The 27,502-nt window shown below is 50.6% G+C and overlaps 1 protein-coding gene across 3 annotated transcripts in view; it reads left to right on the top strand.

The window, feature by feature from the left end:
- entpd1 (ectonucleoside triphosphate diphosphohydrolase 1) overlaps window positions 1-27,502 on the top strand; it is a 301,969-nt gene that overhangs the window by 125,630 nt on the left and 148,837 nt on the right. The window contains exon 1 of one of the 3 annotated variants that reach the window (XM_072479779.1): window positions 4,605-4,743. The exons of 1 other annotated variant lie outside the window; for it this stretch is intronic. In XM_072479779.1, the coding sequence (XP_072335880.1) occupies window positions 4,725-4,743 (19 nt within the window). In that variant the 5' untranslated portion in view covers window positions 4,605-4,724. Of the gene's footprint in view, window positions 1-4,604; window positions 4,744-27,502 lie in introns of those variants that run through there. One more of the 3 variants, XM_072479780.1, reaches the window with a different exon arrangement.

Here is a 27,502-nt window from a genome sequence, read left to right on the forward strand (position 1 = left end):
GGATATCAGTCTCAGTGAAGGTGAGATATGGATCCGGATATCAGTCTCAGTGAAGGTGGGATATGGATCCGGATATCAGTCTGAGGGAAGGTGAGATATTGATCCGGATATCAGTCTGAGTGAAGGTGGGATATGGATCCGGATATCAGTCTGAGGGAAGGTGAGATATTGATCCGGATATCAGTCTGAGTGAAGGTGAGATATGGATCCGGATATCAGTCACAGTGAAGGTGGGATATGGATCCGGATATCAGTCTCAGTGAAGGTGTGATCCGGCTCCTGATATCAGTCTGAGTGAAGGTGGGATATGGATCCGGATATCAGTCTGAGTGAAGGTGGGATATGTGTCCGGATATCAGTCTCAGTGAAGGTGGGATATGTATCCGGATATCAGTCTGAGTGAAGGTGCGATATGGATCCGGTTATCAGTCTCAGTGACGGTGGGATATGGATCCGGATAACAGTCTGAGTAAATGTGCGATATGGATCTGGATATCAGTCTGAGTGAAGGTGGGATATGGATCCGGATATCTGTCTGAGTGAAGGTGGGATATGGATCCGGATATCAGTCTGAGTGAAGGTGCGGTATGGATCCAGATATCAGTCTCAGTAAAGGTGGGATCCGGATCCGGATATCAGTTACAGTGAAGGTGGGATATGGATCCGGATATCAGTCTCAGTGAAGGTGGAATCTGGATCCCGATATCAGTCTCAGTGAAGGTGGGATCCGGATCCTGATATCAGTCTGAGTGACGGTGCGAATTTGGATCCGGATATCAGTCTGAGTGAAGTTGGGATATGGATCCGGATATAAGTCTGAGTGAAGGTGGAATATGGATCCGGATATCAGTCTGAGTGAAGGTGGGATATGGATCCGGATATCAGTCTGAATGAAGGTGCGATATGGATCCGGATATCAGTCTCAGTGAAGGTGGGATCCGGATCCTGATATCAGTCTGAGTAAAGGTGCGATATGGATCCGGATAACAGTCTGAGTAAAGGTGCGATATGGATCCGGATATCAGTCTGAGTGAAGGTGGGATATGGATCCGGTTATCAGTCACAGTGAAGGTGGGATATGGTTCCGGATATCAGTCTCAGTGAAGGTGGGATATGGATCCGGATATCAGTCTGAGTGATGGTGGGATATGGATCCGGATATCAGTCACAGTGAAGGTGGGATATGGATCCGGATATCAGTCTCAGTGAAGGTGAGATCCGGATCCTGATATCTGTCTGAGTGAAGGTGGGATCTGGATCCGGATATCAGTCACAGTGAAGGTGGGATATGGAGACGGATATCAGTCACAGTGAAGCTGGGATATGGATCCGGATATCAGTCTCAGTGAAGGTGGGATCCGGATCCAGATATCAGTCTCAGTGAAGGTGGGCTATGGATCCAGATATCAGTCTCAGTGAAGGTGGGATATGGATCCGGATATCAGTCACAGTGAAGGTGGGATATGGATCCGGATATCAGTCTCAGTGAAGGTGGGATATGGATCCGGATATTACTCTGAGTGAAGGTGAGATATGGATCCGGATATCAGTCACAGTGAAGCTGGGATATGGATCTGGATATCAGTCACAGTGAAGCTGGGATATGGATCCGGATATCAGTCTCAGTGAAGGTGGGATCCGGATATCAGTCTGAGTGAAGGTGGGATATGGATCCGGATATCAGTCACAGTGAAGGTGGGATATGGATCCGGATATCAGTCTGAGTGAAGGTGGGATATGGATCCGGATATCAGTCTGAGTGAAGGTGAGATATTGATCCGGATATCAGTCTGAGTGAAGGTGGGATATGGATCCGGATTTCAGTCTCAGTGAAGGTGAGATATGGATCCGGATATCAGTCACATGAAGGTGGGATATGGATCCGGATATCAGTCACAGTGAAGCTGGGATATGTATCCGGATATCAGTCTCAGTGAAGGTGGGATCCGGCTCCTGATATCAGTCTGAGTGAAGGTGGGATATGGATCCGGATAACAGTCTGAGTAAAGGTGCGATATGGATCCGGATATCAGTCTGAGTGAAGGTGGGATATGGATCCGGATATTCGTCTGAGTGAAGGTGGGATATGGATCCGGATATCAGTCTGAGTGAAGGTGCGATATGGATCCGGATATCAGTCTCAGTAAAGGTGGGATCCGGATCCGGATATCAGTTACAGTGAAGGTGGGCTATGGATCCGGATATCAGTCTCAGTGAAGGTGGGATCCGGATCCGGATATCAGTCTGAGTGAAGGTGTGATATGGATCCGGATATCAGTCACAGTGAAGGTGGGATATGGATCCGGATATCAGTCTGAATGAAGGTGCGATATGGATCCGGATATCAGTCTGAGTGACGGTGCGATTATGGATCCGGATATCAGTCTGAGTGAAGGTGGGATATGGATCCGGATATCAGTCAGAGTGAAGGTGGAATATGGATCCGGATATCAGTCTGAGTGAAGGTGGGATATGGATCCAGATATCAGTCACAGTGAAGGTGAGATATGGATCCGGATATCAGCCTCAGTGAAGGTGGGATATGAATCCGGATATCAGTCTTAGTGAAGGTGGCATCCGGACATCAGTCTGAGTGAAGGTGGGATATGGATCCGCATATCAGTCTGAGTGAAGGTGGAATCTGGATCCCGATATCAGTCTGAGTGAAGGTGGGATCCAGATCCTGATATCAGTCTGAGTGAAGGTGGGATATGGATCCGGATATCAGTCTGAGTGAAGGTGGGATATGGATCCGGATATCAGTCACTGTGAAGGTGGGATATGGATCCGGATATCAGTCTGAGTGAAGGTGGGATCCGGATCCGGATGTCAGTCTGAGTGAAGGTGGAATATGGATCCGGATATCAGTCACTGTGAAGGTGGGATATGGATCCGGATATCAGTCTGAGTGAAGGTGGGATATGGATCCGGATATCAGTCACTGTGAAGGTGGGATATGGATCCGGATATCAGTCTGAGTGAAGGTGGGATCCGGATGTCAGTCTGAGTGAAGGTGGGATATGGATCCGGATATCAGTCACAGTGAAGATGGGATATGGATCCGGATAACAGAATCTGGGATCCGAATTGGGAAATCAGCTGGATGTTGACTTGGGATTGGGTTAGGTGACCCTCGCCTGCAGAGGGTCAGGGAGGAGATCTCTGTGTTTAGTGGAGGGTGCAGAGGGTGAGGGTGGGTGGGGTAGACTGAGGAAAGCTGAGGGAGGGTGAGGGGGGTGGGAGTGTGAGGGAGGCTAAGGGAGGTTGAGGGAACGTGAGGGAGACTGAGGGGGGGTGAGGGAGGGCGAGCGAGACTGAGGGACGGTGAGAGAGACTGAGGGAGTTTGAGGGAGGTTGGGTGAGGGAGGCTAAGGGTGGGTGAGGGAGGCTGAGGGAGGCTGAGGGAGGCTGGTGGAGGGTGAGGGAGGGTGTGGAGTGTGAGGGAGGCTGAGGGAGGGTGAGGGAGGCTGAGGGAGGGTGAGGGAGGCTGAGGGAGGGTGTGGAGGGTGAGGGAGGCTGACGGTGTGTGTGGAGGGTGAGGGAGGCTGATGGATGGTATGGAGGCTGAGGGACTGTGAGGCAGGCTGAGGGAGGTGAGGGAGGCTGTTGGAGGGTGAGGGAGTGTGTGGAGGGTGAGGGAGGCTGATGGAGGGTGAGGGAGTGTGTGGAGGGTGAGGGAGGCTGAGGGAGGGTGAGGGAGTGTGTGGAGGGTGAGGGAGGGTGAGGGAGTGTGTGGAGGGTGAGGGAGGCTGAGGGAGTTTGTGTAGGGTGAGGGAGGCTGAGGGAGGATGTGGAGGGTGAGGGAGGATGTGGAGGGTGAGGGAGGCTGAGGGACTGTGAGGCAGGCTGAGGGAGGGGAGGGAGGTTGGTGGAGGGTGAGGGAGTGTGTGGAGGGTGAGGGAGGCTGAGGGAGGATGTGGAGTGTGAGGGAGGATGTGGAGGGTGAGGGAGGCTGAGGGAGTGTGTGGAGGGTGAGGGAGGCTGAGGGAGGATGTGGAGTGTGAGGGAGGATGTGGAGGGTGAGGGAGGCTGAGGGAGGGTGTGGAGGGTGAGGGAGGCTGAGGGAGTGTGTGGAGGGTGAGGGAGGCTGAGGGAGGATGTGGAGTGTGAGGGAGGATGTGGAGGGTGAGGGAGGATGTGGAGGGTGAGGGAGGCTGAGGGAGGGTGTGGAGGGTGAGGGAGGGTGTGGCGGCTGAGGGAGTGTGTGGAGAGTGAGGGAGGCTGAGGGAGGAGGTGGAGGGTGAGGGAGGAGGTGGAGGGTGAGGGAGGAGGTGGAGGGTGAGGGAGGCTGAGGGAGGGTGTGGAGGGTGAGGGAGGGTGTGGCGGCTGAGGGAGGCTGAGGGAGTGTGTGGAGGGTGAGGGAGGGTGAGGGAGGAGGTGGAGGGTGAGGGAGGAGGTGGAGGGTGAGGGAGGCTGAGGGAGGAGGTGGAGGGTGAGGGAGGAGGTGGAGGGTGAGGGAGGGTGTGGAGGGTGAGGGAGGCTGAGGGAGGATGTGGAGAGTGAGGGAGGCTGAGGGAGGGTGTGGAGGGTGAGGGAGGCTGAGGGAGGAGGGGGAGGGTGTGATGCAGTTTGAATTGCTCCAATCCTGTGCGAGGTGAGTGGATGTTTCAATCTGAGCGCAGCCGGCTGCAAACTCGCTCCTCCTCCGGCACCGCGGCACAAAGCGGAGCTGCAGCCGGACTGGGAGCTCCCGGAGCGGGCAGCGGGCACCGGGCACGTCGGGCATGACTGAGGCACAGGGAGGTAGGCACAGTCTGATCCCATATCTAAACTCAATGTTCAAATGGAGAAAGCGGCACCGGGAGGAAACTGGGGCAGCGGCAAAACTGCAGAAAACAGTTCATGCCCTCCTTACAGCGAATTGGAGGAGCTTGGGCTGGAATTGGAGGGGGTTGAATTGAGATTGGAGGGGATTGAGCTGGGATAGGAGGGGGTCGAATTGGGATTGGAGGGGATTGAGTTGGGATTGGAGGGGGTTGAGCTGGGATTGGAGGGGGTTGAGCTGGGATTGGAGGGGGTTGAGCTGGGATTGGAGGGGGTTGAGCTGGGATTGGAGGGGGTTGAGCTGGGATTGGAGGTGGTTGAGCTGGGATTGGAGGGGGTTGAGCTGGGATTGGAGGGGGTTGAGCTGGGATTGGAGGGGGTTGAACTGGGATTGGAGGGGGTTGAGCTGGGATTGGGGGGGATTGAGTTGGGATTGGAGGGGGTTGAGCTGGGATTGGAGGTGATTGAGCTGGGATAGGAGGGGGTCGAATTGGGATTGGAGGGGTCGAGCTGGGATTGGAGGGGGTCGAGCTGGGATTGGAGGGGGTCGAGCTGGGATTGGAGGGGGTCGAGCTGGGATTGGAGGGGGTCGAGCTGGGATTGGAGGGGGTTGAGCTGGGATTGGAGGGGGTTGAGCTGGGATTGGAGGGGGTTGAGCTGGGATTGGAGGGGGTTGAGCTGGGATTGGAGGGGGTTGAGCTGGGATTGGAGGGGGTTGAGCTGGGATTGGAGGGGGTTGAGCTGGGATTGGAGGGGGTTGAGCTGGGATTGGAGGGGGTTGAGCTGGGATTGGTGGGGGTTGAGCTGGGATTGGAGGGGGTTGAGCTGGGATTGGAGGGGGTTGAGCTGGGATTGGAGGGGGTTGAGCTGGGATTGGAGGGGGTTGAGCTGGGATTGGAGGGGGTTGAGCTGGGATTGGAGGGGGTTGAGCTGGGATTGGAGGGTGTTGAGCTGGGATTGGAGGGGGTTGAGCTGGGATTGGAGGGGATTGAGCTAGGATAGGGGGGGTTGAATTGGGATTAGAGGGGATTGAACTGGGATAGGAGGGGGTTGAATTGGGATTGAAGGGGATTGAGCTGGGATAGGAGGGGGTTGAATTAGAATTGGAGGGGATTGAGCTAGGATAGGAGGGGGTTGAATTGAGATTGTAGGGGGTTGAGCTGGGATTGGGGGGGTTCAGTTGGGATTGGAGGGGGTTGAGCTGGGATTGGAGGGGATTGAGTTGGGATTGGAGGGGGTTGAGCTGGGATTGGAAGGGGTAGAGCTGGGATTGGAGGGGGTTGAGCTGGGATTGGAGGGGGTTGAGCTGGGATTGGAGGGGGTTGAGCTGGGATTGGAGGGGGTTGAGCTGGGATTGGAGGGGGTTGAGCTGGGATTGGAGGGGGTTGAGCTGGGATTGGAGGGAGTTGAGCTGGGATTGGAGGGGGTTGAGCTGGGATTGGAGGGGGTTGAGCTGGGATTGGAGGGGGTTGAGCTGGGATTGGAGGGGTTGAGCTGCGATTGGAGGGGGTTGAGCTGGGATTGGAGGGGGTTGAGCTGGGATTGGAGGGGGTTGAGCTGGGATTGGAGGGGGTTGAGCTGGGATTGGAGGGGGTTGAGCTGGGATTGGAGGGGGTTGAGCTGGGATTGGAGGGGGAGCTGGGATTGGAAGGGGTTGAGTTGGGATTGAGCTGGGATAGGAGGGGTTGAATTGGAATTAGAGGGGGTTGAACTCGGATAGGAGGGGGTTGAATTGGGATTGAAGGGGATTGAGCTGGGATAGGAGGGGGTTGAATTGGAATTGGAGGGGATTGAGCTAGGATAGGAGGGGGTTGAATTGAGATTGTGGGGGGGTTGAGCTGGGATTGGGGGGGGTTGAGCTGGGATTGGAGGGGGTTGAGTTGGGATTGGAGGGGGTTGAGCTGGGATTGGAGGGGGTTGAGCTGGGATTGGAGGGGGTTGAGCTGGGATTGGAGGGGGTTGAGTTGGGATTGGAGGGGGTTGAGCTGGGATTGGAGGGGGTTGAGCTGGGATTGGAGGGGGTTGAGCTGGGATTGGAGGGGGTTGAGCTGGGATTGGAGGGGGTTGAGCTGGGATTGGAGGGGGTTGAGCTGGGATTGGAGGGGGTTGAGCTGGGATTGGAGGGGGTTGAGCTGGGATTGAAGGGGGTTGAGCTGGGATTGAAGGGGGTTGAGCTGGGATTGGAGGGGGTTGAGCTGGGATTGGAGGGGGTTGAGCTGGGATTGGAGGGGGTTGGGCTGGGATTGGAGGGGGTTGAGCTGGGATTGGAGGGGATTGCGCTGGGATTGGAGGGGATTGCGCTGGGATTGGAGGGGATTGCGCTGGGATTGGAGGGGATTGCGCTGGGATTGGAGGGGATTGCGCTGGGATTGGAGGGGATTGCGCTGGGATTGGAGGGGATTGCGCTGGGATTGGAGGGGATTGCGCTGGGATTGGAGGGGATTGCGCTGGGATTGGAGGGGGTTGCGCTGGGATTGGAGGGGGTTGCGCTGGGATTGGAGGGGGTTGCGCTGGGATTGGAGGGGGTTGAGCTGGGATTGGAGGGGGTTGAGCTGGGATTGGAGGGGGTTGAGCTGGGATTGGAGGGGGTTGAGCTGGGATTGGAGGGGTTTGAGCTGGGATAGGAGGGGTTTGAGCTGGGATAGGAGGGGTTTGAGCTGGGATTGGAGGGGTTTGAGCTGGGTTTGGAGGGGGTTGAGCTGGGTTTGGAGGGGGTTGAGCTGGGTTTGGAGGGGGTTGAGCTGGGTTTGGAGGGGGTTGAGCTGGGTTTGGAGGGGGTTGAGCTGGGTTTGGAGGGGGTTGAGCTGGGTTTGGAGGGGGTTGAGCTGGGTTTGGAGGGGGTTGAGCTGGGTTTGGAGGGGGTTGAGCTGGGTTTGGAGGGGGTTGAGCTGGGTTTGGAGGGGGTTGAGCTGGGTTTGGAGGGGGTTGAGCTGGGTTTGGAGGGGGTTGAGCTGGGTTTGGAGGGGGTTGAGCTGGGTTTGGAGGGGGTTGAGCTGGGTTTGGAGGGGGTTGAGCTGGGTTTGGAGGGGGTTGAGCTGGGTTTGGAGGGGGTTGAGCTGGGATTGGAGGCGGTTGAGCTGGGTTTGGAGGGGGTTGAGCTGGGATTGGAGGCGGTTGAGCTGGGTTTGGAGGGGGTTGAATTGGGATTGAGCTGGGATAGGAGGGGTTGAATTGGAATTAGAGGGGGTTGAACTCGGATAGGAGGGGGTTGAATTGGGATTGAAGGGGATTGAGCTGGGATAGGAGGGGTTTGAATTGGGATTGAGCTGGGATTGGAGGGGGTTGAATTGAAATTGGAGGGGATTGAGCTGGGATGGGGGGTTGAATTGGGATGAGAGGGGGTTGAACTGGGATAGGAGGGGTTGAATTGGGATTGAAGGGGATTGAGCTGGGATAGGAGGGGGCTGAATTGGGATTGGATGGGGTTGAGTTGGGATTGGAGGGGGTTGAATTGGAATTGGAGGGGATTGAGCTGTGATTGGAGGGGGTTGAGCTGGGATTGGGGTGGTTGAGTTGGGATTGTAGGGTGTTGGGCTGGGATTGAGCTGGGATTGGAGGGAGTTGAGCTGGGATTGGAGGGGGTTGAGCCGGGATTGGAGGGGGTTGAGCCGGGATTGGAGGGGGTTGAGCCGGGATTGGAGGGGGTTGAGCCGGGATTGGAGGGGGTTGAGCCGGGATTGGAGGGGGTTGAGCCGGGATTGGAGGGGGTTGAGCCGGGATTGGAGGGGGTTGAGCCGGGATTGGAGGGGGTTGAGCCGGGATTGGAGGGGGTTGAGCCGGGATTGGAGGGGGTTGAGCCGGGATTGGAGGGGGTTGAGCCGGGATTGGAGGGGGTTGAGCCGGGATTGGAGGGGGTTGAGCCGGGATTGGAGGGGGTTGAGCCGGGATTGGAGGGGGTTGAGCCGGGATTGGAGGGGGTTGAGCCGGGATTGGAGGGGGTTGAGCCGGGATTGGAGGGGGTTGAGCCGGGATTGGAGGGGGTTGAGCCGGGATTGGAGGGGGTTGAGCCGGGTTTGGAGGGGGTTGAGCCGGGTTTGGAGGGGGTTGAGCTGGGATTGCAGGGGGTTGAATTGGGATTGAGCTGGGATAGGAGGGGGTTGAATTGGAATTAGAGGGGGTTGAACTGGGATAGGAGGGGGTTGAATTGGGATTGAAGGGGATTGAGCTGGGATAGGAGGGGGTTGAATTGGGATTGAGCTGGGATTGGAGGGGGTTGAATTGGGATTGAGCTGGGATTGGAGGGGATTGAGCTGGGATAGGAGGGGGTTGAACTGGGATAGGAGGGGGTTGAATTGGGATTGAAGGGGATTGAGCTGGGATAGAAGAGGTTTGAATTGGGATTGGATGGGGGTGAGCTGGGATTGGAGGGGGTTGAATTGGAATGGGAGGGGACTGAGCTAGGATAGGAGGGGGTTGAATTGAGATTGTAGGGGGTTGAATTGAGATTGTAGGGGGTTGAGCTGGGATTGGGGGGGTTGAGTTGGGATTGGAGGGGGTTGAGCTGGGATTGGAGGGGGTTGAATTGGGATTGCAGGGGGTTGAGCTGGGATTGGGGGCTGAGCTGGGATTGGAGGGGGTTGAGCTGGGATTGGAGGGGGTTGAGCTGGGATTGGTGGGGGTTGAGCTGGGATTGGTGGGGGTTGAGCTGGGATTGGTGGGGGTTGAGCTGGGATTGGTGGGGGTTGAGCTGGGATTGGTGGGGGTTGAGCTGGGATTGGTGGGGGTTGAGCTGGGATTGGAGGGGGTTGAGCTGGGATTGGAGGGGGTTGAGCTGGGATTGGAGGGGGTTGAGCTGGGATTGGAGGGGGTGGAGCTGGGATTGGAGGGGGTGGAGCTGGGATTGGAGGGGGTGGAGCCGGGATTGGAGGGGGTGGAGCCGGGATTGGAGGGGGTGGAGCCGGGATTGGAGGGGGTGGAGCCGGGATTGGAGGGGGTGGAGCCGGGATTGGAGGGGGTGGAGCCGGGATTGGAGGGGGTGGAGCCGGGATTGGAGGGGGTGGAGCCGGGATTGGAGGGGGTGGAGCCGGGATTGGAGGAGGTGGAGCCGGGATTGGAGGGGGTTGAGCCGGGATTGGAGGGGTTTGGGCTGGGATTGGAGGGGGTTGGGCTGGGATTGGGCTGTGATTGGAGGATTGGGAAATGTTTAACGGCGCTCCTTTGCTATTTGTAGTTTGACTAACGGAGGTACAATAGTTAAATTGCCGGGATATTTTTGAAGTACCTTTAAATGAATTGCAACAGTGAGTGTGTTGAGGGGCCACTCAGACTTCTGTCTGTCATTTTAATCAGAAATGGCACTAAAACAATGACTGGAAATACATTGATAAGCACATTGGGTGGTGTCAGTCTTATATTAACATTTTGAGACTAACTCATTCATCAAAAGATACAACTTCTACTGTGTGCACAAGGACCTACTTTGTTCCAGGATAAACACGTGGAATTTGCTGTAAATTTCCGATATGCAACTAAATTCACCTCAACATTATACTGCTGCACAGTCAGTGTGTCTCTGAGATAAGCTTGTGTCTCAGCCTGGGGTGTTCTAGGACTCGGTATGTTAGTAGATGTGGATCACAGTCTGTGATAACACGGTGAACTGAGGCGCTGCGAGTCAAGAGCAGTATTACGGTGGCGGAGAGGATGCTAGATTGTTCTATGTTCTATAGTGTAGGTTAGATGGCTTTTGTTTCGGTGCAACATCGTGGGCCGAAGGGCCTGTACTGCGCTGTATTGTTCTATGTTCTATGTTCTAGATGGGGACTTTTCTTCCGAGGTAGTATTGGCTGAGGTTAGAAACAGGAAAGGAGAGGTCACCCTGTTGGGAGTTTTCTATAGGCCTCCAAATAGTTCTAGGGATGTAGAGGAAAGGATGGCGAAGATGATTCTGGAAAAGAGCGAAAGTAACAGGGTAGTTATTATGGGAGACTTTAACTTTCCAAATATTGACTGGAAAAGATATAGTTCGAGTACATTAGATGGGTCGTATTTTGTACAATGTGTGCAGGAGGGTTTCCTGACACAATATGTTGACAGGCCAACAAGAGGCGAGGCCACGTTGGATTTGGTTTTGGGTAATGAACCAGGCCAGGTGTTGGATTTGGAGGTAGGTGAGCACTTTGGGGACAGTGACCACAATTCGGTGACGTTTACGTTAGTGATGGAAAGGGATAAGTATACCCCGCAGGGCAAGAGTTATCGCTGGGGGAAGGGCAATTATGATGCCATTAGACATGACTTGGGGGGGGGGGGCGGGGGGGGGGGGCGGTAGGTTGGAGAAGTAGGCTGCAAGTGTTGGGCACACTGGATAAGTGGGGCTTGTTCAAGGAACAGCTACTGCGTGTTCTTGATAAGTACGTACCGGTCAGGCAGGGAGGAAGGCGTCGAGCGAGGGAACCGTGGTTTACCAAAGAAGTGGAATCTCTTGTTAAGAGGAAGAAGGAGGCCTATGTGAAGATGAAGTGTGAAGTTTCAGTTGGGGCGCTTGATAGTTACAAGGTAGCGAGGAAGGATCTAAAGAGAGAGCTAAGACGAGCAAGGAGGGGACATGAGAAGTATTTGGCAGGAAGGATCAAGGAAAACCCAAAAGCTTTCTATAGGTATGTCAGGAATAAAAGAATGATTAGGGTAAGAGTAGGGCCAGTCAAGGACAGGGATGGGAAGTTGTGTGTGGAGTCTGAAGAGATAGGCGAGATACTAAATTAATATTTTTCGTCAGTATTCACTCAGGAAAAAGATAATGTTGTGGAGGAGAATGCTGAGACCCAGGCTATTAGAATAGATGGCATTGAGGTACGTAGGGAAGAGGTGTTGGCAATTCTGGACAGGCTGAAAATAGATAAGTCCCCGGGACCTGATGGGATTTATCCTAGGATTCTCTGGGAAGCCAGGGAAGAGATTGCTGGGCCTTTGGCTTTGATTTTTATGTCATCATTGGCTACAGGAATAGTGCCAGAGGACTGGAGGACAGCAAATGTGGTCCCTTTGTTCAAAAAGGGGAGCAGAGACAACCCCGGCAACTATACCCGGGGGGTGGGCACGGGAGCAATAGGTCAGAAGGTGAGAGCGTTGAGGGAGAACTAGGGAATATGGACAGTGTGGCTCTGAGGCAGAGCAGACGGGGAGAAGTTGCTGAACACAGCGGGTCTGGTGGCCTGAAGTGCATATGTTTTAATGCAAGGAGCATTACGGGTAAGGCAGATGAACTTAGAGCTTGGATTAGTACTTGGAACTATGATGTTGTTGCCATTACAGAGACCTGGTTGAGGGAAGGGCAGGATTGGCAGCTAAACGTTCCAGGATTTAGATGTTTCAGGCGGGATAGAGGGGGATGTAAAAGGGGAGGCGGAGTTGCGCTACTTGTTCAGGAGAGTATCACAGCTATACAGCGAGAGGACACCTCAGAGGGCAGTGAGGCTATATGGGTAGAGATCAGGAATAAGAAGGGTGCAGTCACAATGTTGGGGGTATACTACAGGCCTCCCAACAGCCAGCGGGAGATAGAGGAGCAGATAGGTAGACAGATTTTGGAAAAGAGTAAAAACAACAGGGTTGTGGTGATGGGAGACTTCAACTTCCCCAATATTGACTGGGACTCACTTAGTGCCAGGGGCTTAGACGGGGCAGAGTTTGTAAGGAGCATCCAGGAGGGCTTCTTAAAACAATATGTAAACAGTCCAACTAGGGAAGAGGCGGTACTGGACCTGGTATTGGGGAATGAGCCCGGCCAGGTGGTAGATGTTTCAGTAGGGGAGCATTTCGGTAACAGTGACCACAATTCAGTAAGTTTTAAAGTACTGGTGGACAAGGATAAGAGTGGTCCGAGGATGAATGTGCTAAATTGGGGGAAGGCTAATTATAACAATATTAGGCGGGAACTGAAGAGCATAGATTGGGGGCGGATGTTTGAGGGCAAATCAACATCTGACATGTGGGAGGCTTTCAAGTGTCAGTTGATAGGAATACAGGACAGGCATGTTCCTGTGAGGAAGAAAGACAAATACGGCAATTTTCGGGAACCTTGGATGACGAATGATATTGTAGGCCTCGTCAAAAAGAAAAAGGAGGCATTTGTCAGGGCTAAAAGGCTGGGAACAGACGAAGCCTGTGTGGCATATAAGGAAAGTAGGAAGGAACTTAAGCAGGGAGTCAGGAGGGCTAGAAGGGGTCATGAAAAGTCATTGGCAAATAGGGTTAAGGAAAATCCCAAGGCTTTTTACACTTACATAAAAAGCAAGAGGGTAGCCAGGGAAAGGGTTGGCCCACTGAAGGATAGGCAAGGGAATCTATGTGTGGAGCCAGAGGAAATGGGCGAGGTACTAAATGAATACTTTGCATCAGTATTCACCAAAGAGAAGGAATTGGTAGATGTTGAGTCTGGAGAAGGGGGTGTAGATAGCCTGGGTCACATTGTGATCCAAAAAGACGAGGTGTTGGGTGTCTTAAAAAATATTAAGGTAGATAAGTCCCCAGGGCCGGATGGGATCTACCCCAGAATACTGAAGGAGGCTGGAGAGGAAATTGCTGAGGCCTTGACAGAAATCTTTGGATCCTCGCTGTCTTCAGGGGATGTCCCGGAGGACTGGAGAATAGCCAATGTTGTTCCTCTGTTTAAGAAGGGTGGCAGGGATAATCCCGGGAACTACAGGCCGGTGAGCCTTACTTCAGTGGTAGGGAAATTACTGGAGAGAATTCTTCGAGACAGGATCTACTCCCATTTGGAAGCAAATGGACGTATTAGTGAGAGGCAGCACGGTTTTGTGAAGGGGAGGTCGTGTCTCACTAACTTGATAGAGTTTTTCGAGGAGGTCACTAAGATGATTGATGCAGGTAGGGCAGTAGATGTTGTCTATATGGACTTCAGTAAGGCCTTTGACAAGGTCCCTCATGGTAGACTAGTACAAAAGGTGAAGTCACACGGGATCAGGGGTGAACTGGCAAGGTGGATACAGAACTGGCTAGGCCATAGAAGGCAGAGGGTAGCAATGGAGGGATGCTTTTCTAATTGGAGGGCTGTGACCAGTGGTGTTCCACAGGGATCAGTGCTGGGACCTTTGCTCTTTGTAGTATATATAAATGATTTGGAGGAAAATGTAACTGGTCTGATTAGTAAGTTTGCAGACGACACAAAGGTTGGTGGAATTGCGGATAGCGATGAGGACTGTCTGAGGATACAGCAGGATTTAGATTGTCTGGAGACTTGGGCGGAGAGATGGCAGATGGAGTTTAACCTGGACAAATGTGAGGTAATGCATTTTGGAAGGGCTAATGCAGGTAGGGAATATACAGTGAATGGTAGAACCCTCAAGAGTATTGAAAGTCAAAGAGATCTAGGAGTACAGGTCCACAGATCACTGAAAGGGGCTACACAGGTGGAGAAGGTAGTCAAGAAGGCATACGGCATGCTTGCCTTCATTGGCCGGGGCATTGAGTATAAGAATTGGCAAGTCATGTTGCAGCTGTATAGAACCTTAGTTAGGCCACACTTGGAGTATAGTGTTCAATTCTGGTCGCCACACTACCAGAAGGATGTGGAGGCTTTAGAGAGGGTGCAGAAGAGATTTACCAGAATGTTGCCTGGTATGGAGGGCATAAGCTATGAGGAGCGATTGAATAAACTCGGTTTGTTCTCACTGGAACGAAGGAGGTTGAGGGGCGACCTGATAGAGGTATACAAAATTATGAGGGGCATAGACAGAGTGGATAGTCAGAGGCTTTTCCCCAGGGTAGAGGGGTCAATTACTAGGGGGCATAGGTTTAAGGTGAGAGGGGCAAAGTTTAGAGTAGATGTACGAGGCAAGTTTTTTACGCAGAGGGTAGTGGGTGCCTGGAACTCACTACCGGAGGAGGTAGTGGAGGCAGGGACGATAGGGACATTTAAGGGGCATCTTGACAAATATATGAATAGGATGGGAATAGAAGGATACGGACCCAGGAAGTGTAGAAGATTGTAGTTTAGTCGGGCAGTATGGTCGGCACGGGCTTGGAGGGCCGAAGGGCCTGTTCCTGTGCTGTACATTTCTTTGTTCTTTGTTCTTTTTGTATAGACCGGTGAGCCTCACGTCTGTTGTGGGTAAAGTCTTGGAGGGGATTATAAGAGACAAGATTTATAATCATCTAGATAGGAATAATATGATCAGGGATAGTCAGCATGGCTTTGTGAAGGGTAGGTCATGCCTCACAAACCTTATTGAGTTCTTTGAGAAGGTGACTGAACAGGTAGACGAGGGTAGAGCAGTTGATGTGGTGTATATGGATTTCAGTAAAGCGTTTGATAAGGTTCCCCACGGTAGGCTATTGCAGAAAATACGGAGGCTGGGGATTGAGGGTGATTTAGAGATGTGGATCAGAAATTGGCTAGCTGAAAGAAGACAGAGGGTGGTGGTTGATGGGAAATGTTCAGAATGGAGTTCAGTTACAAGTGGCGTACCACAAGGATCTGTTCTGGGGCCGTTGCTGTTTGTCATTTTTATAGATGACCTAGAGGAGGGCGCAGAAGGGTGGGTGAGTAAATTTGCAGATGACACTAAAGTCAGTGGTGTTATCGACAGTGCGGAAGGATGTTGCAGGTTACAGAGGGACATAGATAAGCTGCAGAGCTGGGCTGAGAGGTGGCAAATGGAGTTTAATGTAGAAAAGTGTGAGGTGATTCACTTTGGAAGGAATAACAGGAATGCGGAATATTTGGCTAATGGTAAAATTCTTGGAAGTGTGGATGAGCAGAGGGATCTCGGTGTCCATGTACATAGATCCCTGAAAGTTGCCACCCAGGTTGATAGGGTTGTGAAGAAGGCCTATGGAGTGTTGGCCTTTATTGGTAGAGGGATTGAGTTCCGGAGTCATGAGGTCATGTTGCAGCTGTACAAAACTCTGGTACGGCCGCATTTGGAGTATTGCGTACAGTTCTGGTCACCTCATTATAGGAAGGACGTGGAAGCTTTGGAACGGGTGCAGAGGATATTTACCAGGATGTTGCCTGGTATGGAGGGAAAATCTTATGAGGAAAGGCTGATGGACTTGAGGTTGTTTTCGTTAGAGAGAAGAAGGTTAAGAGGAGACTTAATAGAGGCATTCAAAATGATCAGGGGGTTAGATAGGGTGGACAGTGAGAGCCTTCTCCCGCGGATGGAAATGGCTAGCGCGAGGGGACATAGCCTTAAACTGAGGGGTAATAGATATAGGACAGAGGTCAGAGGTAGGTTCTTTACGCAAAGAGTGGTGAGGCCGTGGAATGCCCTACCGGCAACAGTAGTGAACTCACCAACATTGAGGGCATTTAAAAGTTTATTGGATAAGCATATGGATGATAATGGCATAGTGTAGGTTAGATGGCTTTTGATTTTTTGACTTCCCATGTCGGTGCAACATCGTGGGCCGAAGGGCCTGTACTGCGCTGTATCGTTCTATGTTCTATGAGATTCCTAACCGACTGATCAACAGTAAGGGACTGGGGTCTCAGTCTGTCTCAGACACTCCCTCAGTTTGTAATGTCCCGAATTGGACATTAGGTGAATAGGTGAATTGGACATTCTGAATTCTCCCTCTCTGTACCCGAACAGGCGCCGGAATGTGGCGACTAGGGGCTTTTCACAGTAACTTCATTGCAGTGTTAATGTAAGCCTACTTGTGACAATAGTAAAGATTATTATTATTATTAGTGTTTCAGTCTATCTGTCTGGGCAGCTCCATTGAGTCTAAATTGTCAGACAACTTGTCCCACATCCCGTGCCGATTGAACAGGAATTTGGGAAGACCAAAATGGTTCCCAGCACAATCAATCCCCCAGCCATGAGATCTATCCCCTCTCCCTGGGAACTGAGCTTGATCTCTCAATTTATCATGTATTCCCTTGCCTTGTTTGTCCCTCCCAAGTTACCTCGCACTTATCCGGTATTGAATTCCACAGAGTTATGATCACTGATTAGTTTTATTACCAAAAATTAAGTCCAGGCCTGCCCCCCTCCCTTGCATCACATTCTCGTTTGTGATGTTCCTTTCCATTCCATCATAAACAACATTTATTTCCATCTGTTGGACATCAACCAACTTCGCCTGTTGCAGCTGATCGACTGCTGAAACCCTCATTATTGCCGTTGTTACCTCCCAACTAGACTAATCCAATTCATTCCTGTCTGGCCTCCTACATTCCCCCTCTGGAAACTTGACATCATCCAAAACTTTGCTAATTTGCACCAAATCCCAATCGCTCGTCAGCTGTGTGCTCACTGACATACTGCAGGACAGTGATTTGATTTGAAAAATTGTTTTTGGATTCCTCCATGGCCATTCCCCGCTCAATCTGTGTCTCCTCCAGCGACACACACCGTGAGATATTTCACCCAGATAGCAGGGACAATCTTCAACCTGCATTCACTGTCCGAGGGAACAGCAACACAGCAATCCGGAGAGAATTGAGGAACATGGGGCAAAATTCTCCAGTGTTGGGGCTATGACCCCACGCCTGCGAAAAAACGCGCGCAAATCACTCTGGACTTACCTGGAATAAGTCCAGGGTGATTCTGCGATTTCCAGGGGGCTAGCAGGAACGCGGAGTGCTCCTCACTGCTCCAGCTGCCAATACTGAGCCCTGCACTTCGGGTGCCTTCGGCCGGCAGCGCCGGGTGACATGGCCACCGCACACCATGGACCGGCAGTGACAACATAGCGCCCCGCCAGATCGCCCGCAGCTCGGTGGCCCCTGTTCGGAACCTTGGCCAACTAGGAGGCACCCCTCCCGGCAACGGACCCCTCCGCCCGGTGACGGATCCCCCCCGCCCCCCAGCAGAACGGCCGAGGACACTCCGAGTTCCCGCCGGGTGAACCATGAGAGAACCACGCTAGTGGAAACTCGGCCAGTTGACTTTGGAGAACAGCCATGGGGGCAGCACGGTAGTACAGTGGTTAGCACAATTGCTTCACAGCTCCAGGGTCCCAGGTTCGATTCCCCGCTGGGTAACTGTCTGTGTGAAGTCTGCACGTGTGTGCGTGGGTTTCCTCCGGGTGCTCCGGTTTCCTCCCACAGTCCAAAGATGTGCAGGTTAGGTGGATTGGCCGTGATAAATTGCCCTTCGTGTCCAAAATTGCCCTTAGTGTTGGGTGGGGTTACTGGGTTATGGGGATAGGGTGGAGGTGTGGACCTTGGGTAGGGTGCTCTTTCCAAGAGCTGGTGCAGACTCGATGGGCCGAATGGCCTCCTTCTGCACTGTAAATTCTATGATATATGTCGGTCTTTTTCAATGGCCCCGACCGGCGCTGCATTGACCGGGCGCGCCCGATTCGTGGCAATTCTCTGGCGACCGGCGTCGGAGCGATCGCGAGTTTGACGGCCATTCTCTGCCCATGCGCTGAGCACAATTCTGAAGCGGAGACTCGGAGAACCCCACCCATGATTCTCTCCGGAGAGATCGCATCTCCAATTCTCCCCACCCCCCACCTGAAAGGGCGGGAACCTCATTAAAATACCTCCTCTTGTGGGGCAACCTGGGACGAGAGGTCATAGGTTTTTGATCGCGGCAGCAGATTTAAAACAGAAATGAGGAGAACTTACTTCTCCCAAAGGGTTGTGAATCTGTGGAATTCGCTACCCCAGAGTGCAGTGGATGCTGGGACAGTGAGTAAATTTAAGGAGGAGTTAGGCAGGTTTTTAGTGGGTAATGGGTTGAAGGGTTTTGGAGAACGGCAGGACGGTGGAGTTAAGGCCAGGATCGAATTGAATGGTGGAGTGGATGCGAGGGGCTGAATGGCCCACTCCTGCTCCTGGTTCCTATTATAATAAATTTAAATATTATTAATGAGTCCCCGCCACATGACCGCCCCCCCCCCCCCCCCCCCCCCCCATCACTAAATATTGAAACCCTGCCAACGTGACATTTGCAACAGTTTTTTAAAATAAGGATTCAGTTGAGGGGATCCCTCCAGGGGTATGAAGGTAAATATAGGCCCCAGGGGAGAGATGGACATGCCTGGCAGTGCCAATCTGCGTGACTAATCTATGTCGGGAGCAATACCAAGGGCGGGGCTCATGTGAGCTACATTGGGGAGGGTTCCGTTAATGTCTGGTGGGCAGGGGGGGGTGGGGGCGCGGGCCATGAGGGGGAGCTTGCAGGCATGGCGATACGTCCACAGTGATGGGTGGGGAGCCCTGAATGATTGTCCGTGGATAGCCCCCATTCCTCTGTGGTGGGGACAAGGGGCTGTTCAGTGGCAATGCAGATTGGAGACCCCTCCGTCCTGATCTCTGTGGAGCCGGGGGCCGGCTCTATCAGGCCCCGCCCCACAAGAGTGACGGTGTAAACCACGGCCACTCATTTACTTTCTTTAAAGAGGCTGAAGATCTGGAGTGAAAACTGGTCTGTGTAACTGGAGAGCTGCACCCCAGTCTTCAGTCTGAACACCACAATTTCCAAACAAATGGTTAGATTCCAACCAGTGGGAAAACCTATTGGAGGGCCCACTCTGCTCCAGCACCCGAGAATGGTTAATGAGAACATAGGAGCAGGTGTTGACCATTTGACCCCTTGAACCTATTCACCCTTCAATAAGATCATGGCTCACCTGACAGTGACATTAACTCCGCCGTCCTGCCAGCCCCCAGAACCCTCCACTTCCCCGTCAATCAAACATCCTTCGAACTTGGCCTTGAATAAATTCAATGACCCAGCCTGCACTGCTCCCAGGAACAGAATCACTAACTCCGTGAGGCGGCAGTGCTAACCAGTGCACCACCAATCACAACACTGAGAACAGAAATTACTTCTCATCTCGTCTCAAAGGGGCAACATTCTATCAGCACCTTCCCCGTAAAGTCCATCAGATTCTGATGTGTCCTTTTCATCTCTCATTCTTCTAAACTCCTGTGAGCATCGGCCCAACTTGCTCAATATTTTCTCAAAAGACAAACCATTCATCCCAATGAATCTCTACCACTTGTCATTTCCATAATGCATTTACCATTTAGTGGGAGCGTTGTCAGAGATGCAGAGATCAAATGGTATGTTGGCTTTCATTACGAGAGGATTCGAGTACAGGAGCAGGGATGTCTTGCTACAATTATACAGGGACTTGGTATATTGTGGAATATTGTGAGCAGTTTTGGTCTCCTTCTCTGAGGAAGGATGTTCTTGCTCTCGAGGGAGAGCAGCGAAGGTTTACCAGACTGATTCCAGGGATGGCAAGACTGATGTACGAGGAGATATTGAATCAGTTAGGATTGTATTCGCTGGAATTCAGGAGAATGAGGGGGGATCTCATAGAAACCTATGAAATTCTAACAGGACTGGACAGGGTAGATGCAGGAAGGATGTTCCCGATGGTGGGGGTGTCCAGAACCGGGATCACAGTCTGAGGATACGAGATAGACCATTTCGGACAGAGATGTGGGACATTTCTTCACCCAGCGGTGAGCCTGTGGAACTCATTATCACAGGAAGTAGTCGAGGCCAAGACATTGTGGGCAGGACTTTACACCACGCTGCACCCGCAAAGCTACTCGCCGAGGTGCAGCGTGGCCAAAAGAAGCTGGGAGACTCTGCTCCCAGGAACGTCCCGCTTCACAACACCTCGCGAGATCTAATCACTTTTCGTGTCACAAGTAGGCTTACATTAACACTGCAATGACGTTACTGTGAAAATCCCCGAGTCGCCACATTCCGGCGCCTGTTCGGGTCACAGAGGGAGAATTCAAAATGTCCAATTCACCTAACAGCACGTCTTTCGGGACTTTAACACGATCTCGCGAAATGTTGTAAATCCCGCCCATAGCAAATCAGCATATTAAAGCGAGACAGTTAGCCTCACTTTAATGTGCAGAATTCCGAGGTACCTGAGGTGTGGGATCAATCTCCCTCGCCTCGGAGACCTCAGGCGAGCGACATTCAGCACTGGTCTCAGATGGAACGACATTCATGGGGGTCTCCCAGGGGATCGGAGGCCCCTCGGTGCTAGCCCGCTGGGCAGAGTGGTATCCTGGCACAAGGTGCCCAGCCCTCGCTACACTGAGGGGTTCCAGTGAGTGGAGCTCCTCAGTGCACACCGGGCTAGGTGTGGCTTTGGCTGTGTGTTCCCCGCTGAGGCCCGCCATCTAACACGGGTGCCGTTTTATAGCGAGCGCTGGGAAACACGCAACTAAACACGCTCATTATGGGGTTTTGTTGCCATTTAGTTAAATCCCGCCCTGTATGTTTTCAAGAAACAGTTGGATGCAGCACTTACGGGATCAATGGATATGGGGGAAAGTGGGGTTAGGCTATTGAGTTGGATGATCAGCCAGGATCATAATGAATGGCGGAGCAGGCTCGAAGGGCCGAATGGCCTCCTCCTGCTCCTATTTTCTATGTTTCTATTCCGCGTCGGTGAATGGAATGTTCATGTTTTTCCCTGCAGGATTCCAATATTGACTGTAGGATATGGGAACAATGAGAAAACCCCCACTGAGCTCCTCTGTCGAGGCCCCAAACTCTCCAACTCCATTAGATGCAGATTGAAACTTCCTTTATGTCATCCCATCAGATATCACCCCTTCTTTTAGTGTAAAAATTAGCTGCTAAGTAAAGCTCCAACAATATACTTTTCCCAATCTCAGAAACCGGTGAGATTAATTTGATTTTAACCTTAAAGCTCAATACTGACGATCTCCAGTGCTGGTGAGCACTGCCCATAGTGAGCTAATCAGGCACCAACTTTATTAATGCATTCAGTATTGTCAGTGTGTGTGAGTGTGGCATCTTGGAGAAGTGAATTTGAACAAATTGACAGAAGTATTAATTTGAGTTGGAAGCACATCTTGGAGCGGGGGCATTGTCACTACAGACTGGAGTGCACAATCTCAGCTGACATGTCACTCGTAAGTGACCTCTCTCTAACTTTAAGATTATGTCCTCGGAAACCTCACCAGAGGAAATAGTTTCCTCAAATCTTCCCATCCAGTCCCTCTGTGATACTAAAGACGCCACGGTTCTCACCCATCAACTTTCGAAACTCAAAGGAATACCAGAAGGTTTCTGGAACTCATTATTTAAGGCACAGTATTGTTCTGGTGAAGTTATTCTGCAGCCCCCCCCCCTCCCCCCCTCAAGGCTGATTCATCCTTCCAGAGATGCAGTGTCCAGAACTGAACTCTGTAAGTGAGGTTTGACCAGTGCTCTGTGTGACTGAACCAAAACTTTCAGCCGCTTTTATTCCCTTCCCCTTGGGATGAAAGCTGACATTTGCTTTTACTGGATGTGGAATTTTGTTCAGTGAGCAAGTTGCTGATAATGACTGACGAACAAAAATGATAAAATAACACAGTCCTGGCCTGCATAATGTAAACAGGAAACAGAGGCACTGGCGAGGAGCAAAATGGATTTCCAACAAAGGTTGGTGTTGTAACCTGCGTAGATCCTATTGGCTGGGGACAATTGGTTACCCCGCGGATCCGGGGAATATGAGCTCTCTGATAAGGGGGCCTGTTGGGACACAGAAGACCAGTAACAAAGTACTGGTGCTGTGTAAATATTCGTGTAAATAAAGTTACGTTTGACTCTCAAACTCATGCTGGACTCTTTGTGACCCTCACATAAGTTGGGAAGTTATAATTATCACAAAAGACTGAATAAACTGAGGTGCTTTTCTCGAGAACAGAGAGGTTTGAGGAGACACCTGTGAGATATCATTAAAGGGTTTGATAAGATCGGCAAAGTGGAAAGGTTTCCACTTGTGGGCGATACTTGAGGTTGCAGTTACTGGGACAAGTTGTAGAAGGAAATATGATCATTCGTATCCTGTGGTAAAGACAGTGCATCAGTGAGGGAGGGGTGGGCCCTGTCTTTCGATGTAACGGTAACTCAATAGTAAACCATTGGGTTCGGAATGGAGATGTGTCCCCAAATCCCTGGTCTTTCCCTGGATGTTCTGGTACTCTTCATTTTCAAAGAATTATTCAATTCCATTTTAAATATTACAGACTGCTCTCCTTCACTTATAACTAACAGCCAGGCCACTGATTTGACCATCAGATCTTCAAGGTGAGCTCCCATCCTCAATTGGGTGGAGGTCCTGGTGGGGGCCCATTCATTACTGCCCCCAGGGCCCATCACCCATCAGCACAGGGTACGCTCCCACATTGTCAGTCATAGCTGTAAAGTAAGTAAAAGTAAAGTCTCCATAGTCCCAGATGACCATCGGCTGCTTTCCCCTTTGAGGGGGGAGAGCTGACTGGTGGTGGTTTAACCTGAGGGTCACCACACCTCAGGCGAGGGGCAAGGTTGAGAGGGTGGGGCCCTCGTGAATAACCTCAGCCGGTACGGAAATCAAACCCACGTCGCTGGCCTTGCTCTGCATCACAAACCAGCTGAGCACAGTCATATGACCCCAGCATCATCAGTTGCTTTAATATTCAGTTGCCCTCAGGACCTTTTTGTTTCTTATGGTCTTTTGTGCAGCTGTTAGCCTGTAACCTGAAATCTCTCTGTTGAGAGCCTTTGCACTATTTTCATTCTGGGAAACACTTTGTGATTTACTCAAAGGTATCAATTAGGTTACTGAGGCACGGCGTGCCTTCTCGAGATTATTCTGGCTCCCCCTGACTTGCCTTATCAAGTGGTGACTAATTCCCTCCACCGTGGTGATACGTCTGTGAATGTGTCAGAAACTGTGTCACCTTTGCTCAAATCAGTGTGGTTTAGACTTTTGTGAAATGTTTGAATGAGACATTTTGCAATTGTGGCTCATGTCATGTGGTCCCAACACTCACTTCAGAACTTTGTCCTTACTGATCGTTACTGGCAACGACACATTTACAAACTCAGACCATAATTGTGGAAAGTACTTCCAGTCAGAACCGTACAATGTTGTAACAAACAGGTTAGATGATCAACAATGTCTCTGAAGTATCTGTAACTTGCGAATTACATGTTTCTAAAAACCTAAACGTTTTGGAATAGCTCCCTGTAATTTGTTTGTCTGCTTGATGATAAGATGCTAAATTTAGACTAAGTGTGATCCTACCCTTGTAACTTTAAATGGAGAGCAACATTGTTTGAAGTCTGTTATGGGAGAGGTGTTTTCAGAACCCCAAAATATATCAACCTCCGCCTTTAATGGATTGTTGCTTTTGAAGCACACGGCTTGTTCCCCAAGTGTGGGATTACAATTATGGACACGTGGGTTTTAAAACAAAACAGTGTTTATTCTATGAACTCAATTTAACCTTTAAAAAACAAACATTGAAGTAATGGGTGTTAAGAAATTCAAAGGTAACCCCAAAAGACTACAACACTAAATAATCCTTTAAACTGTTCTTTTAAACATCCAAAACCCTTCACCTTCAAAAACAGACATGAGGTTACATTCAATATATTTATAGTCTTTGGATTTCAGACATGAACAGACCAGCTCTGTGTTTTCTTCCTGCAGCTCTCAGCAAAACACACAGACACTCCCAGCTTTCTCCTCAAACTGAAACCAAAAACTCAGAACTAACCTCAAAATGGCCGAACTGAGCTCAGCTCCACCCACTCTCTGACATCACTATTTTCTTAAAGGTACATTGCTTAAACATCCATTTCTTAAAGGTACTCATGTGACAAGTCTAAACTCCCAGGCCTCCGTTGCAGAGCTCTGCTGGGAACACAAGGAGAGATGGTCATGGCTTGAATATACCTGCCAGCTGATGTGCCCATTTCCTGACGCCAAACCATTTCTGCAGAGGTGGGTTTGTGCCAGCAAGGATATATGACCCCACAAGACAGACACTTAGTTACGTTAAGAGCCTAATTAAGACCAGTTGAAGGGGGCCAGTTTCCTGCACTTGCAGGTTGGATGTGACAGGACTGGGGGTTAGTATTCCAGGACCTCATATTACTGCCTGGGTACAGGTGTAGCCACAGGCCATCTCATAAAGTGATTCCACCTCCCCAGACACCATAGCAGCTGCCAGGCTACTAAATTAACCTTTTACGTAGAGATTTAAACGAGATGTAGAGAAACTGCTACCATTTTGAAATGCCATACCATCCATCGCAACTTGATAATTTGAAAGCCATGCGTGCTGGCAGAAAGCTGGCCTGTGTGTCAGTTAAGGTGTGTCCTTGTCAAATTCCTACTGAGACTTTCTCCTTGGTGCAGAGTGTGGCTGGATACAGCCCTGACCTGGCTTTCGGAATCACTTGTTTATTATCACAGCTTTTCTCAACTGCTCTTATCTTGTGAAGAAATTGACCAGTTGCCCCTATATCTGCTTTACAAATGGAATAATGTGTCACAAGAATAACATTGCATCAGATACTTCACACTTTCAGTTGCAGTCTGCTTACCTTGCACTTTGACCCTGTAAACTAGTCCTTTGAAACCTTTGCCATGGTGATCTAATCATTCCATTATCCAGCACAGCAACGTTCCACTCTCACTGGACCCAGGGCACCTCCAGTCATGGCCTTTCTTCAGCCCTGAACCAAGTGGGCCTCGAGTAGCAAAATCTTTTACAAATATATTTAGAGAGCGAACAGTTGCTGCAGCATTGAGATGGTTGAAATTCATATTGTTCATTTTCTTCATTGTAGCCACAAAGAGAGAATTAGAGGTAACTCACATCGAGTTTGTATAACATTGTGTGAGGCGTTTATTTTTTTTTAAATTTAGAGTACCCAACTATTTTTTTTCCCAAATTAAGGGACAATTTAGCGTGGCCAATCTACCGATCCTGCTCATCTTTGGGTTGTGGGGGTGAGACCCACACAGACACGGGGAGAATGTGCAAACTCCACACAGACAGTGTCCCAGAGCCGGGATTCAAACCCGGGTCCACAGCGCCGCAGTCTGTGTGCTAACCACTGTGCCACCGTGCTGCCCTTGTAAGGTGTTTATTTACAAGGTGCTGCTTAACTAATGTTGAACCCCACAAAAGCCCCGAAACGCTCTGGTGACATCGATAAAAGCTCAGAGGGCCCGACGAGGTAAATCGTAAAGAGGTTTAATTTGGCACCGTAAGTAAAGACCTCAACTTGACTTACAGCTCCAAGCTCCCAAACGGGATGACCGTTATAACCACTCCCAATCCTGGCTGGATTTTGAGGCAATTGTCACGATTTAATAATAATCGAGCCGCAGCTGACGGGCGTGAACTCGTGTTCCACGAGTTCAATTGTGGCCTCCCCATGGCACTCGTGAGGGTTAGTACAACATAATTGCGCAACATGTGATATTACACTAACCAATAGTGTTACTCTGGTATGTAACAAATATAAATAAGAAATAAATGATAGCATTAACAGGTCCGTGTTAGCCATGGGTATATATTTACTTTTAGCTTTCAGACCTGAGCTGTTTATTCCAGTTGATGGCTGTCAGCACAGATTCACTGGATTGGATTTGTTTTATTGTCACGTGTAGTGAGGTACAGTGAAAGTATTGTACTGTGTACAGACCAGACAGATCGTTCCATACATGAAAACATTGGACATAATGATAAATACACAATGTAAATACATAGACACAGGCATCGAGTGACGCATACAGGAGTGTAGTACTACTCAGTAGAGAAGATGTGTGGAGAGATCAGATCAGTCCATAAGAGGGTCATTTAGGAGTCTGCTAACAGCGGGGAAGAAGCTGTTTTTTAATCTGTTAATGCATGTTTTCGGACTTTTGTATCTCCTGCCCGAAAGAAGATGTTGGAAGAGTGAGTAAGCCGGGTGGGAGGGGGTCTTTGATTATGCTTGCCGCTTTCCCCAGGCAGCGGGAGGTGTAGATGGAGTCAATGGATGGGAGGCAGGTTCGTGTGATGGACTGGACGGTGTTCACGACTCTCTGAAGTTTCTTGCGGTCCTGGGCCGAGCAGTTGCCATACCAGGCTGTGATGCAGCCTGATAGGATGCTTTCTATGGTGCATCTGTAAAAGTTGGTAAGAGTCAATGTGGACATGCCGAATTTCCTTAGTTTCCTGAGGAAGTATAGGCGCTGTTGTGCTTTCTTGGTTGTAGCCTAAAACAACCAGACAGGTTTCAGGAACAAACACTCATCCGAAAATATCCAATATTAAAATGAAGTCTGCCTCAATAAAGTACTTTTATTGCAATCGTTGATACAACACACAGCTGTTTTCTATCTAAAATACAGCAATTATTACAAAATGTACAGATGTTGGAAAACTGCAATAAAACAGAAAATGCTGGAGGTATCAACTGTGGAGAGAGAGAAACCAGCCAGAACTTTACAGCGTTTGAAGGTTTTCAGAGGCCAGCAGCAAACGTGGGTTTAGATCCCAGGAGTAAATACCTCAATGCCCCTCGGGGAATGTCATCCAGTTCAGGGGCCCTCTGGCATCTGGCAGCTCCACTGGGAGTGGTGGGCTCTGTTGTGACAAACGGGAGGACAACTCCGATGTCGGAAAATCTTTCAGTTATTTATGGCCCCAGCTCCCAAGCCATGGTTCTGTTTAATATAATGTTTTTATGTTTCCTAATTTCTATGTAACTAGACCCATGTACACAGTGATCTCCCTGTGTCTATTTGCAGACACATGGCTGTTACTTTGGACCCGAAATGATCAAGTTATTTTAACTTTCACTCTTTCAACTTTTTTTCTGTTTATCTCTCCCCAACTGACTTCTGCCATCATGCCTTCTTCATTTCTCCATTCAGATATTTATAATCTTTATTAATGTCACAAATAGGCTCACATTAACACTGCAATGAAGTTACTGTGAAAATCCCCTCGTCGCCACACTCCGGCACCTGTTCAGGTACACTGAGGGAGAATTCA

The sequence above is a fragment of the Scyliorhinus torazame genome, chromosome 16 (genome assembly GCF_047496885.1).
Source record: "Scyliorhinus torazame isolate Kashiwa2021f chromosome 16, sScyTor2.1, whole genome shotgun sequence".
In the NCBI taxonomy this organism is placed as follows: domain Eukaryota; kingdom Metazoa; phylum Chordata; class Chondrichthyes; order Carcharhiniformes; family Scyliorhinidae; genus Scyliorhinus; species Scyliorhinus torazame.